We start from the raw sequence: 14807 nt of genomic DNA, 5'->3' as shown, positions 1-14807 counted from the left end.
TCAACACTGAGACATCCCCGCTCCCGCCCGAGGGCCCAAAGTGTCACTGTAGTCCACCTGACGTGTGTCTTTCACACTGCCTGACAATAAAACATGACTGGACCACTTTCAGCTCCTCTGGTATCAGTCGACATCTAGCAGCCGTGCCATACTGTAAAAGTCAACACATGTGAACTAAAATTGGCCTTTCTGGTCGTTTCTACGCGGGGAGGAGGGCGGAGCCGTCACACCTGTCGCAGCACACCTGGGTTCAGGAAGTGCTGTGACGTCAGAGGGAGGTGAGTGTGAGTGTGTGTGAGTGTGATGGAATGGCAAAAATCCTGCTCTACCTGATTGGCGATCAGATCGTGTATATATATTCAGACGGACGGAAGCGCACGACAACACAAGTGTGAAACCTCACACACACACAGACACACACACACACTCTCTGGACCTGAGCAGGTGTGTCAGATTTTACTCTTGAGGGATACTTTTTTATATATAAAAGAAGAAGAAGAAAAAAGAAAATGTCGATCCACTCGTGTATTCTACCTGACGAGAAGGTGTTCGCCGACTTCAGACAGCAGTGCCTGTCATCGGACAACTGGGTGAACAAGTACGACAACAGCGGGATGCAGGTGTGGGTCGAGGTCCCTGCCAAGAAGGGAAAGCAGGGTCCCAAAGTGCACAAGATCAAGGTAAGTCCCTCCAAACACTCACCTTTTTTAAACACCTGTAGAAGTGATCGACCCTGCCTGACACCGTCCTGTGTGTCTCTGTGTGTGTGTGTTTCAGTGTACAATGCCAATCACAGACGTGTCGGCCGCCACCATGTACGACGTCCTTCACGACAGCAAGTACCGCAAGGAGTGGGACCCCGCCATGTTGGAGAGCTTTGACATTGCCCGGCTCTCCGCTAACGCTGATGTGGGCTACTACTCATGTGAGCTTCAAACTTCTTTCATCTGTTTTATTTATTTATTTATTTATTTTTTCAAATCTGTGCTGTAGATCATGTTTCCTCGGTGGATGCACCTGTTGGACTCACACCTGTCACACACCTGAGACACAAACACTGGGGGAAAAAGTGCTTACGTGGAGTTTTATTTTAGAATAATCTGGATTTTTAAAGGGTTTTCTTTTATTTCACCCTGTATGGAAGAATACCGCTCAGTGTGGGCAGTGTATAAGTGATACATCCTCATTTCTGGAGTTTGTTGTATCATGAGGTGAATGTTTGTTTTCATTTCCTGGTTTTTAAAGGTTGCATTACAGTAATTTGATGCCCCTTTTTAAACTTACTTCTTCTAATACTTGGCCTTTACCCACTTTAGTCAGTATATCCGGATTACTGATGGTTAATTATCAAAAATCTCCTTGTGTTCCATCCCTGCTGTCGAACATCAATATCATAGTGTTTTGGTCGAAAATGTTGTGATATTTGATTTTTATGAATTAAAATTATAAAGATACATTGTGTTTTTGCAATATAGCCTTAAAATATGATCATTTCTGTCAGATTTTTGTTAGGTTTAGCTGAGAAAGAGACGAAGAAGGTCTTCAGTATACAATCTGCTCACACATGGACGATCAAAGTGATTTTATGTGTTAATTTTCACAAAGAGCCCCTTTTTAATATTTTATTATTGTGCATCATCAAACTCATTTTGTTCTTGTTTTAAAAGGACTTAACATTTTATTTACCAAGTTTTTGATGCAATAACAAAACAAAATCAATGCAAAAAATGTTCTATTTAAGGCCTTTTGTCCCTTAAAAATGCTGTAAATTATAAATAATGGAGTGAAATTTGCCCATATTTTGAGTTATAGTGAAATATATAAACAGTGCCACCATTATTTACCCATCAGCGAGCTCCTCTGTCCACACTCAAACCAGATATTTCTTTCAATCCATCAGTAGTGAATTGGAAGTCGATCTTGATTTGCATTCAGTCTTTTTCTTCTTCTGCTGACTCTTCTGTAAACTGCTGAAGCCCTCGGGGGGGGGGTGAAGAGTGAGCGGCCTCTTGTTCCACCGGGTGTATTTACCGTCATAACAAGGATGGATTGTTGAGTCTCAGGTTGTGACACTGGGAAGTAATGAACAAAGTCTTTCACAAAAAGAAGATTTTTATGTTTGTTCTTTTGTTGTTGTTTCTCTCTGCAGGGCAATGTCCAAAGCCGATGACGAGCAGAGACGTGGTGAGTCTGCGGTCGTGGCAGGTGAAGGATGAAGAGTACGTGATCGTCAACTTCTCAGTCAAACACCCGGTACGACACCTCCACACACTCCCCTGCACAAAGCAACGACTGTCTTTGAACGTGCCATTTCTAAACCTCTTTGTCTTTTAAATAATTGTGTTTTTTCCTCGTTATTCATCAAACTGGTTCCTTTACAGAAATACCCTCCCGGCAAAAAACTCGTGAGAGCCGTTTCCATCCTCACCGGCTATTTGATCCAGGCCACAGGACCAAACAGCTGCAAGTTCACGTACCTCTCGCAAGCCGACCCCAAAGGTGAGCCCGCGACCTGCGCTGACGCGGTCACACTGCTGCTGAACATTTTTTTTTAAGAGCTGCTTTTATAAAACGTTTCTCTCCCTTTCCTCAGGCTCTCTTCCGAAGGTTGTGGTGAACGCAGCCACTAAAATGCTCGCTCCGAAGGTATGTGAGGCAAACACAAGTGTTGTCATAAACTCTTTCAACCGAGCGTTTTGTTTACATTTACAGTCATCAGCAGCGTTTGAAAGTGATGAGCTTAAAAATACACAGACTATCAGTGTGGGGCGTGTGTGTATCCACGAGGCGATTTAAAATGCGTGTTCGTAGGCGTGTGTGTGTGTGTGCACGTAAGGGAGTGAAGGTTTCATGTGTCTTAAAGGACAATGGTAACCATAGAAACCGGATTGAAGGGCCCGTCCTGGTAAGATTGCTGACAAAGAGCGTCTCAGCTGGAGCTGCTGCTCTCTGTCCCAGCAGAACTCGTTCCCCGGGTTTCATATCCTCCGCTGATTGAAACTATTTAGGCCAAAGTGTGTCGAGTGTGTGCGTAAGAAGCTGAAACAGAAACGTTGAACTGTTTCACGCAGTAGAACGCTGAACTACAGGTTTTTCTCGAGAGGGTGCACAGAGATTTTTTGTCAAGTGAAGATTGTTTGGACGTTAACGGAGGCTTAAATATCCGTAAACGTTTGGACGAGGCCTAAATCTGAATGACTAGAGTAGGGTTTCAACTACTGATTATTTCCATTGTAGATCAATGGAAATAATCATCCATCACAATGTTTTGCCACTAAAGAGCTTTTCACACTGCAGACGTCCTGGGCTAAAGCAATTCCTAGAGTTTTGTTTACCCCAAGCTAAGACAGCTGTTGTCCCCCACCGGGCTCAAAAAGCCTTCGCATTGGCACAATGCAGAACGGGCTAACTCCAACTGTAGCCCCGGGCTTGCTGCTTACCATTGGGCCTGTTTGTTAGAAGGGTTAGCCTAGCTTTCATCAGGGCTCCCCCTTGGAAAATCGACTAAACACTGGAGGCAAAAAGTGGCTAAATTCAACAGGCGCGTGTTCAAATTTAGATGTAATCCAGGGCTAGTGGAAGCAACACATGACTCATAGAGCCCTGGGTTAGCTGTATGTGTGTGTTTTGTGATTGTGAATTAAATACATTTAGGTTCCGGCCTTGGTAGAAACAAAACATGCAATTTGAAGTCCTCTATAAGGGGCTTTTCACTCTGCATTTAGCCCAGCGGTAAATCATTCCCTGAACCTTCTTAGGTCTGAGTGAAGGAGCCATTTTCCCAGGGCTATCCTTGAACCCGGGCCCCTATTGTGTTTGTGTGTGTTTTTAGATGGCTTAAAATTGCATGTTTTGTTTCTACCAAGTCTGGAACCTAAATATATTTAATTTACAATCATGAAAAACCGTAAATATTTAACATTTCAGAGGCTAAAACCAGTTAATTTTGGGCTATTCAGGCTTCTTAAATGTCTCAACGATTATGTGATTATCCAACTTGTCGCAGATTTAACTTTTTTTTTGTCTACGTCTGGGTGATGTGAAGAATTTATGTGCCTCGTAATGGTAAAGGCAGTGCGTGTAAGGCCTCTGTTAAAATGTTTGTGTCAGAGCTATAAATAGTTGGACTCCTGTAACTGATTGCCACACACTCTGTTCTATAGTATTTTCTGACCAGTTTTATCTTCAACTTTGTTGACCGAGACTAAGGAGTGGTATGATCCTCATTGTCCGACCGCGGCCCTCTGATAATCATATCCTCTCTCGGCCCACTCCTTTTTTTCCAGGTGATGAGGAGTGTTCACAAGGCGGGACAGAACTACCCGGCGTGGAAGGCGCAGAACGTCCCCAACCACAAGCCCTGGTTGCACCCGGAGCAGAACACCCTGCCCATGATGGACCCCGCCGAACTGGCGATACAGAGGGCGGACTCTCTAGAAAACGTGGACGTGACTTCTAAAGAAGAGGATGCTCAGGAGAGCGAAGACAGCACTTAAATCGCAATCTGATTGAAGACCTGAGACCTCGGACTCTGTCATTTGTATCCAGTTTTTTCCACATCTGTGTGCCTTTCGGGATGAGCAAGAGCATGAAGTGTTTACAGCTGTCGCATGAGACGGAAACGAGCACAGATCAAGTTGCCATTCACCTCAGTCCAGGCTGAACTAAGCTGAACATCTTGCCAGTGTTTTTATTTTTTTTTTAATAATGTCGGGGTTTGAATGTGTCATAGTTACAGCACTACTTTTACAATGGGTCATCTGTCAGGCCTTTTTTGTTGTTGTTTTTAAGGTGCAGCTATGTAAAATGCACATTTTAAATCATGAAGTGTAGTTGCTCTTTGCCTTTTTACAAGCGACGTTGAATGAAAATCCAGTGAGGGTGGTAGTGAAGGAGTGACAGTGTTCACTTTTGATTGATTTAAAAAAAAAAAAAACAACGAAGAGTAGCCTCTTAATACAGACAAGAAAGTGTTTTAACGAAACCTTCTTCTGTATCCGATCAAATGTACAACCCTGAACTGGACAGATTTAAAACAGTCACTTTTTTTATTTTAATTTACTATATTCACTGTTTAAAACGTGGGTTCATGTTACGGTGAAAGGTTCTGGGTTTGTGCAGCAGCTCTCGGCATCGACCTTGAATCTGTTCTTAAGAAATACAATTTCTTTGTCTTTTTCTTTTTTTTTTAAAGCTTGATGCAAAACAAACAAAAGAAAACACTATCGCCGCATGTGCTACTGACTTTGTTTGAAATGTGAACATGTTTTTTGATAAACATGTAGTTGTAATTAGTGGGCAACTACGTGTTTAATGTGGCACATGAAGGCTGGTTCATTGTATTTATTCAGATGTACAACTGAAAACTATGCGATCTAATCCTTGTTACAAGTTATTCAGACCGGAGACTTGCAGTGGCACTCGAGGAGGAAATTTATTGTTGATTTCTGAGAATGGACATCAAGTTAGGTTGTATTAACTTGTAAAATGTACATATCATAGGTTTGCATTTTTTTTTTTTTGTCATTTTGAAGGATTGGGATGACCATAAAGGATATTTTAATTTATTTATTTGAAGCTTTTGTGCGCTCAGATGAAGTCATGGAGGGAAAAAAAAGACCCTGAAATGTAGCTGCAGGTTTTTTTTTTTTTCTTAAGATATTTGATGTTCAGAATACTTTTTTTTAAGAAAAATTAAACCTCACATGGTTAACGTGCTTTTGTACTCCCTGTTATTGACTGCATTCCTCTGACGATGACAAGTCGGCCTCAACAGAAACTGAGCTTCAAGGTGGAACAAGTTTGACTGCTTGGACCAGAACAAACCAGTCTGTTTCCAGTTCTGGTTCAGCCTCTTTAAATCCACAGAAGGTTACCAGGGTTCAAAAGCTTTTTATTTCTTTTTATCAAATCAATGTCATGATCTTTTATGAAAAATAATGAAAAAACACATTAGTTCATTGGATGTAAAACCAATTCTTTAACTAAGTTAGTTTACAAAACAGTACGACAGTGTTGAGATGCAACAGGATGGCATTTACGTAAGTCTCCACAACTGTTAGTCACAGAAACATCCACAAGTATTCGAAATGTTCTCAGCTATGCAGTTTAACTTTATGGCATGAGCTCGTATATGCTGATTGTACTGATGTACACACGCTGAACCACTGAGGCTGAAATGATGAAAATACCCGATAAAGTCTTCAGTTGGAATGAAATCCCGCGGACGTGAAATTCTCGATCGACAGCCCATAACCGTCTTCACCACTAAACAAAAGTACATGACGTAATGTTTTGTTACGCAGTGCGATTCTTTTACCCACGCCGACGTCAAAATCAACAAATCTGAGCGATATTATCCGTCATACTGTCAGAGGTGCAATGAAACAGGACAGGACTTGATATTTATCTCTTCTTTTTTGTTCAACAATTTAAACATGTCATCTGATTACATACCTGCGCTCCAGCCAAGTGCTATTGACAGAAGTTGAAACTTTGTGGACTAAAAGATTGTGCCTACGGATGGTTTAGTTGCCAGAGAGCTCCACAGGTCCCTGCACAACACCACATACTGTTGTCATGCACTTGAACCGACAAGAGAAGTATTCAGAGTGATAACCTGAACGATAGCGCTATCTCACTGCCCATGACCTCTTCATCTGCACCTCCAACAGCATGGCAGATCGGTCAACAACCCCCAAATACCCGTTTGTGTAGGTAAAAGAACAGCACGTTAGAAGTTACACCTATCAACAGTTTGGCACCTCAGCTCGCACATTAAGTAACTACAATATCATCCAACCCAGAAGCAGGTTTTTTCTTTTGTTATAGTGTGAGAAATAAACACAATTAATACCCGACAGTGTTAAAATAATGCATAAGCAGTCGCGGAAATACATTTACACAATGTCATACCTCCAAAACGATATAAAAAAAAAAGAAATCTTGTTAAATATATAAAAAACTGGATCTGCAGTTTATTCACAGTGATATTTAGATAAAATTCAAATTTAGCAGAAGTTTTGCACCATCACACGCTCTTAAATATGTACCACCCTGCTGTCTTTGTACCATCTGCATCAGTGTGTGCTGAAAAACCAAGTCATATGTGCATTTTCTTAAGTGTGTTTGCACTCAGTTGCCAGTTTATGCAGTTCAATTCAACAGTCCTCCCCTAATGAGGGTTATAATGTTCAGCTGTTGTTGAAACTGTTTCATAGAGGTTGATTAATCTGTATGGTCATGTTGGAACTGAGTTGTACTGCAGTGTTTCCGATATTTAGTCTACCCGTTGATATAGATGGGGTGGACAAAATATAAGAAACATATGAACAGTGGAAAGCTCTAGACAAAGCCAGTAGGTGGATCCTGAGTAAAAAGTATCTGTCAAACTTCTGACAGCAGGATTTATTGCTGGGCTGATTTATTCGACTGCTTTACGTTTAGCAATGCATACCTAATAAACTAGCAGCTGAGCATATGTATATATATAAATCTTCACTCTATATCAGTGTCATCAAGGCAAACGTGTTCATCACACACAAATGCTACTCTGTTCGTGATTTAAATATATTTCTAAGACTACAGCAGAAACATCTCATCGGGGCTTATGAAAAAGTGAGTGAAGGCAATGCTTGATTAAATTACGTATGGTCTATAAATGTCACGCATGACTAGAAAATATGTATCAGTTATATAATTTATGCTGTAAAATGTCTACTAAGCTTCTGTTTCTCTCACCTCCTGTGGATACATCCTGACGGAGCGGACATCATCGTGTATCACAGGAGATTGGGGTGTGAGAGAGGAAACTGAGTATGTAACAGAGTATAGACTGTCCTTACATGGAGGACTCTGAATGAGTCTGTTAGTCATACATCAGTCATACTGAGGCTGAGACAGAATGGAGGCCAGAGTCTGTGGGAGGAGGGTGGTGACGCTCAGCGACGCCTGTGTCCACGTCTCTCTCTCTCTCGCTCTGCTGCCACCTAATGTACAGTCCTCTCCTTCTGCCGTTGGTAGTCTGATAAAAGAAACATACAGAGAACATAATATATTATCACTTATATCATTATATGTGCTAACCTCCAACCAGAGTGATATAAGTCAGTGGCTCCAAAGCCAGTTGTTTGTCTCATGTTGGACATGCAGTGAGATCGTTATCTCAGCTGTCGTTAACTGTGACACGCCGGTATCGACGTGCAGACAGGCTTTAAATTCTTGTGTCTCGGCTTTTGGAACGAGTTATGTTCTTTATGTCAAGTTTAACTCAGACATGAACCTGTCACCGTCACAGTGGTGAGGTAAAGAAAACACATACTGTGTTATTAACATAATGAGGGATGATGAAGGACAAATGCTTCATATTCAAAACAGACTGAAATCTGCTGTCACGTCCGAACTGAGCCCCAAAAAACGTCCTTTGGGACATTTTACATCATCTTATTTAACTTAATAGTATCTATATTATTTTTGTTTTCTGATGCTGTTAAAGGTTTGCTTAGAAACAAGGCAAAAAAACAAGCCTATATATTTAAAATTATGATTATGAAACGCACAAATGGCTAATTTTACATATGTAGGTCACACCTTGTTTACTGAACATGATTTTTCTGATATTTACAGTCACAGAATACTATGAACTGTGTAGATTTCAGAAATACTGAAATAAAAAGAACATCAATCTTATAAACAGACACTTGATAGAAGATGGAAAAACAGTTACATTCGCAAATTTAGTGATAATGCATAACAACACTTACAAGACATTTATTTTCTGTATTCTAAACCAAATCATGCATGTGCTTTGACCATAATTAATGATTCCTTTCTTCCTGATTCTTCTCCTGACAGAAGTAATATGTATTTTCAATACCAAACCAACCATATTAAATAATGACCTTCGGGCCAGAAAGTCATAAAGTACATATTCTTCTTCAAATAATGGTTTGTAGGCATTTGCACAATTATACAAATTAAACAATAAAAGACTGCTAAGGTAAGATTTCTGGACACAATCTGCCAAAACACCTTCACAGTTGGCAAAACCAAACAATATGAACTATTGCAGAGCAAAGGTGGAGGAGTTCAAACTCTATTTGCACAACCTGGAGACTTATAATGACCATAATGCCTCTGATATGATTTTGCGGAGTAAGTACTTACTGTAAGGAAAGAAGCGAACCCTCATCAGTATTTCTCGCGCAGTCTTCAGAATCTCTACGGCCTGAAGAGTAGGAAGAAATGAAGAGAGAACTTAATGCAATATAATAAAAAGACTCTCACTCTCAAGACTCTTGCAGCATAATGTTGACATTAACGCAACTTTGGGCTACCCTTATTGGAACATTATCTGAATATGTATATGTATATGAAATAAAAAGGGAGATGGAATAAAGTCAGGAACACTGAAAAGGCTAATATCTTTAAACTGCAGGGTAGATACTTGCTGTATTTTCTATATTTACTATTGTTTGCATAATGGGACTACAATTAGTGTAACTGTGTCAAAATCCAAAAGGTTGTTTACTTGGAGAGAGCAAGGAGCCACAACTAACTACCGAAAACAACTTACCAAACGTACACTTACACCATGAACAATATAGATTTGAGATTAAATGTCTTATCAGTAATGTTTTGATCATGTAAATTCAAGTTACATTTAAACATTTCAGAGGGAATTAAAATACTGAAATATGTTATTTGCACCTTTTAAAATAAAGGCCCATTATACACACAAGGCTGCACATATTAGTGATCTCAGAGCACCAAATTATGACACATCTAGTCTCAGTCTTTGAATTATTACGACGCAGACTTGATTTTTGATGGTGTGGCCATCTTTCTTTCCATTGAATCCATAACTGCATTGTTAAAATGGACCAAGTTACTAACACAATGTAATCCTCTCATATTTAATCTTCTCTTTATCGGTCAAAATGTCGTTCTTGCTCCGTTCTTACACAGTTCAGATTTACTGAAGTTTAACTTTCATGGCTAACCAAACTTTAGGCTTTAACCAAATGAAAATATGACGTATGACAAGAATGCTCAACATTTAGCACACACAACACATTAGCTCTATGTTGAAAAGTTTTGTCAATACTGATACAATACATTCAATTTTCCCCACATTCTGGAGGGAGAATGACAACACATATCTGTCAATGCCACAATTACAATGCATTTGTGTCTCCATTAGCTTTCATAAAGTGGTCGCTGGCCTTCAAGGGTCCATTGTTGTGAGTACTACCGTGAAAATATTATCAAAAACAGGAAAATGAAACAAGATTGACATTCCTCTCTCAGTTTCAGTAATATAGACGTGGATGGATACTGTGTAATATTGTCTCAATGCTCTGACTTACTCTGGAGTGCTCTATGTCTTGGAAATCAACCTCATTCACACAAAGAACCTGGTCGCCCTCCTGAAGTCCTGCTCTATGGGCATCCGAGTCTGGGACCACCTGCAATCACATCACACAAACACAGAAAATAGAAAATCACTACGCGTACAATTTTGAAAAGCAACCAATTTTTCAGCTGCAACACAAGTACGGATGCGGTAAAAAGCACTTCCAAACACCTGGGCCCCACACACGCGCGCACACACACACACAAACACACACACACACAAACACAAACACACAAACCTTGGATATAAAGATTCCCAGTTGTGATGCCTTTCCCCCGCGGATGTTGAAGCCCAGCTGTGCTCCTGGAGGTTTTTTCAACACAATGGTGCGAGGTAAAAACTGGGGGAGCTCGTTGTTGTAGTCAGGGTGATGAACCCGCTAAGAAATGTACAAAGAAAAGGAAAAGATGGCTATGTACAACCAGAAGGGTGGTATGACATCCATTATGGCTGTGAGACTAGATCTTCCTGCACACTTTGAGTTACCACAAGCAGTCGGATTACTGGGGGAATCAGCAGAAATACTGAGTGTGAAAGTTTAATGGAAACAGTAGATTTGCTTTAAACTGCATCTCATAGTCTTCACCTCAGGTGTCGGATATGAACGCCTCAGTGATCTTTCTCTGGCTGTCCACTAACTCATGTTTTTGTCTCCATGGCAACAGATTACATCCACTCGCTGTGCACACCAAAAGCAGTGACAACACTGACTGGAAATGGATTCAAAGCCATTGATCAGGAGGCAGTTGAGAGCAACAGAGAGATCAAGGAGGCCTTTCACATCCTACAACAGAGGCAATCTTTAAACAGTGGCAAGGTACAACGATTAGCTGACTGTTTGACTGAAAGATAAATTGACTATTTTGATAACAGATCAACTGTTTCAGCCATTCTTTCAGCAACAATGTCAAACATCAGCTGGGTGCAGCTACTTGCATGTAAGGATTTGCTGCTCTTCTCGGTTATTTGTGATAGAAAACATCGATTAAGGTCGCTGCTTCCAAGTATCCTTTAGCAAGATACTAAACCCCAAACTGCTCCTGATAAGCAGGTTGTATGGCAGCCTCTCCCATCAGTGTACGGATGTGTGAGAATGGGTGAATGTCACGAGGAAAAGCTGGGGTTTTGGACATTTGATTGGACAAAAGGTGCTATTCGAAGAAGTCACTCTGGGCTTTTGGAAGTTGTGATTTGTGTCATTTTTTCACATTTACGGACATTTCACAGACTATATGATTCATCGATTAATCATAAAAATGATCAGAGCCATGATGACAAAAGGAAAATAATCATTAGTGCTTGCGTAGTCGTCTCCCACACTGACTACAACCTGTTATCTGACCAAAGATTCACACTACTGTCCTTCGATCACATCTGCTTACAACTGAGAAATATTTATCCTCTAACAAAGACCTGAAGATGCAGTTAAAAATCTTTTGATTTTGTACAGTGTTATTCATGGTTATATACACTGTTTAAAGGAGAAAGTGTGGTTCTGCTAACACTGTATGTGACATACCTCCTGTGTAGGTATCCATGCTGGTGGGTTCTCATAGGAGGGCAGGAACACCACTGGGAGCTGGTAGTCATCATAAGGGATTTTCTGATCCATATTTGCTGAAAGCCACCAGAAGACAGAAGGACAGTGTTTCACAAAACAGTTTCCAGGGTTCGTACACATTTTTCAAGGTCAAATTCTAGCACTTTTCAAGCACTTATAAGGGTCATTTTCAAGATTTTCCAGCACCTTATTGCTGGGGTAAAATACGTATCTACAGGAATATATATACTCGTGATTTTTTTCTTCACTTTTTATCACAATTATGTACATTGTATTATGCTGTAAACATCTAAAATTATGTTTCATAATAGTAAAAACTTCAGAAATTAATTATCCAGTCTGATCCCAATTTTGTGAAAGACACAGAGTTATAATGTCAATCACTTTCAAGCACTTAAACTAAAATCCAAGCACTTTCAGACCTTGAAAACGCAACATTGAAATTCAAGCACTTTCAAGGATTTCAAGCACCCGTACGAACCCTGAGTTTCTTAAGGTTGAGTCCACATTATTACAGATTAAGGCTCTATATAGTGTTAGTTCCAGCATTAAAACGAACGAGCAGAGCAAAACATGACAGTGTGTGTCATCTAGTTCAGCACACAGATACTTAGCTGTACAAAGAAGTGGCTAACCCTGATGATATACTACAAAACATTAAAAACATATGACACTGCTGGTGTACATGGCTTAGACTTTATTATTTAAACGAGGTGAATTGTGTGAATAAGCCGATAATCGATCATTTTACACTGCTACATATCAATGAGACGCCAGCTAACGCTACAGTTAGCTTACTAGCTAACTTCGAAACGCTTCTCTCTCTTCACCAAACATGATTTCATGGCTGACATTCACAATTATTATCACCACCGGGACTGTAAAGATTAAGGTACTGCTCAGGTTGTTGATTTAAACTCTAGCTGACAGCCATAAAATAGCAAATTATCTCACCTGCCACTTCGTAAGCTAGCAACAACAACCTCTTTCTCTTGCATTGGTCGATGAGTTACAGCGCGCTCGTTACCGCCACCTGCTGTCAGGGAGGAGTCACTGCAACATGGTATCAGCAGCTTGTACTGTGGTGATGCATTACTGCCATCCTCTGGAGTTACTTCAATCCGACAATGTCCAGATTTTTCTCATAAACCCCGTCAGGAAAAGTGAGTACACATGCACATCTCCCAATCCTTTCATTTAATGCACCACGTCCTCTGTCTCCAGTTAATTTCTGCAACTAATATGCATGTTTTCTGCAGTTTCTGCCACCTGACAGTGTTTCAGATCACTGTCTCCTAATCTTCTTCTTAGATGTACGTCCTCTGACATTCTCCCAAATGAATGTGACCTCCGTGCCCTGCTTTATTTCTCTTAAATGTAATATATCTTAAAGTAAATCCTGCTGATTACAAGATGTCGCTGTGTCCAGAGACATAAACTCGAGTTGACTCAAGTCTCAGTTTTGATGACTCCCAACTTGACTCCACAGGAAATAAATGACTCAGACTTGATCCAGTATTAAACAGGTTTTGATGCTTTGTTATAAAAACACTGCATGGTAAGACTGCAGTGTTTTAAGGTGGGACTTGACCGAGAAAAATGTCTCAGGACCTGCTTGAGACTTTGACCGCGTGGCTTTGAGTCGCATGTCTGCTACAAACATGAGTCTTGTTCGGTTTGTTTTGTTCGAAATCCACCAAAATGTGTCTGTAAATTGACAGCATACAAGCTTTTAAGGTCATTAATACATGTCAGCTCAAATGCTGGAAGTAATGTTAGTCTGTTTGAACGCCTTCACACGCCTACGTTTGTCATCTCACAGCGGCACTGCTTTCCTCTTTATTTCGTCTACATGTTGGACTCCAATGCAGCTAATACTGTACTTTGCTTTATGGCATTATCAAGCATTTCTATGTCTGTTTCACAATCAAGCTGCCTCAGGTATTTATTATGTGCTTCCTTTAAATTTCCCACACCTGTCTCCTGTGTTCAGTGAGGTAGAAACATGTACGTGACATTAAGCAGGAATGATGACTTCTCCCTCTGAGTCCTTCTTGGGAAACTTTCCAAGAAACTTTCCACCTTTTTTTTTTTTTTTTTGCAATATTCCTGGAAATCAGTACTGAATCAAGCACAGACCCTTATATGGTAATGACATCTATGTATAGTCATTTTATTATCATCAGTCAGACACACTAAATTCTTCTTCTCTTCCTCGACCATTATTATTTTTCTCTCACTCCACATTTTCACTACCGCATACTCCTGTTCACTCACCTGTAGCACTCTCGAGGGATTCCCCGACCTTACCTTAAGTCACACATCCTGTGCCCTCATTCACATTGTTTCCTTGAATTAGGCTTTAGCCAGGACTCAAGGTTACGCCCAATGTCTGGTCTCCTGACCTACCTAACAATTAATCTGTCAGGGTTAAGGGGTGTGCTGCTGCTGCTGCTGCTGCTTTAACACCAAACGAGATGAAGGTCAAAGATTTCTTGTAATCCTTTTTGATTTCCTGTCGTCTGTCTACGAAAGTCTTTATTTAACTCTACACGTCACAGCCGCAGTATGTGATCAACACCGCGAAGAGTACCTTTCGCAGGTACAACACTTTGATCTCACTCCCTCCTTGTACTTATCCTCACCACACCTAGCTCATCTTATCTTTCCTTTAAACACCTTAACTCGTGCCCCAAAATCCCCGCCATTTAAAAACACCTGACAGGCTGTGGTATTTACGCTGATACTGTGTTAAACCAATTCAAAGTAAAGGCTCCTTTGGGAGAAACTCTCCTAAAAGGGGTGTCACTCTTCCCTTCCTCGACTCTCTCC

At 40.5% G+C, this 14807-nt stretch overlaps 2 protein-coding genes across 2 annotated transcripts; one reads left to right on the top strand and one right to left on the bottom strand.

Annotated features, from left to right (window-relative positions):
* The first annotated feature begins 302 nt into the window (after window positions 1-302).
* On the top strand, window positions 303-5718 carry stard14 (START domain containing 14). The gene is made up of 6 exons (XM_030396878.1): window positions 303-680; window positions 778-925; window positions 2150-2253; window positions 2382-2499; window positions 2594-2646; window positions 4287-5718. Exons 1-6 carry the CDS (start codon window positions 510-512, stop codon window positions 4494-4496), a joined length of 804 nt encoding a protein of 267 aa, XP_030252738.1. The 5' UTR covers window positions 303-509; the 3' UTR covers window positions 4497-5718.
* A 154-nt stretch (window positions 5719-5872) lies between these two features.
* Window positions 5873-13053, bottom strand: pdzd11 (PDZ domain containing 11). The gene is made up of 6 exons (XM_030396879.1): window positions 12930-13053; window positions 11934-12031; window positions 10653-10793; window positions 10368-10466; window positions 9166-9226; window positions 5873-8023 (listed from the first exon to the last, which is right to left on the bottom strand). The coding sequence occupies exons 2-6, from the start codon at window positions 12024-12026 to the stop codon at window positions 7989-7991; spliced, it is 429 nt and encodes a 142-aa protein (XP_030252739.1). The 5' UTR covers window positions 12027-12031; window positions 12930-13053; the 3' UTR covers window positions 5873-7988.
* Between the last annotated feature and the right edge of the window lie 1754 nt (window positions 13054-14807).

This window comes from Sparus aurata, chromosome 18 (genome assembly GCF_900880675.1).
Source record: "Sparus aurata chromosome 18, fSpaAur1.1, whole genome shotgun sequence".
NCBI classification, from domain to species: Eukaryota; Metazoa; Chordata; class Actinopteri; order Spariformes; family Sparidae; genus Sparus; species Sparus aurata.
The sequence above is the reverse complement of the archived record's forward strand: the minus strand, read 5'-3'. Positions and strand labels throughout refer to the sequence as shown.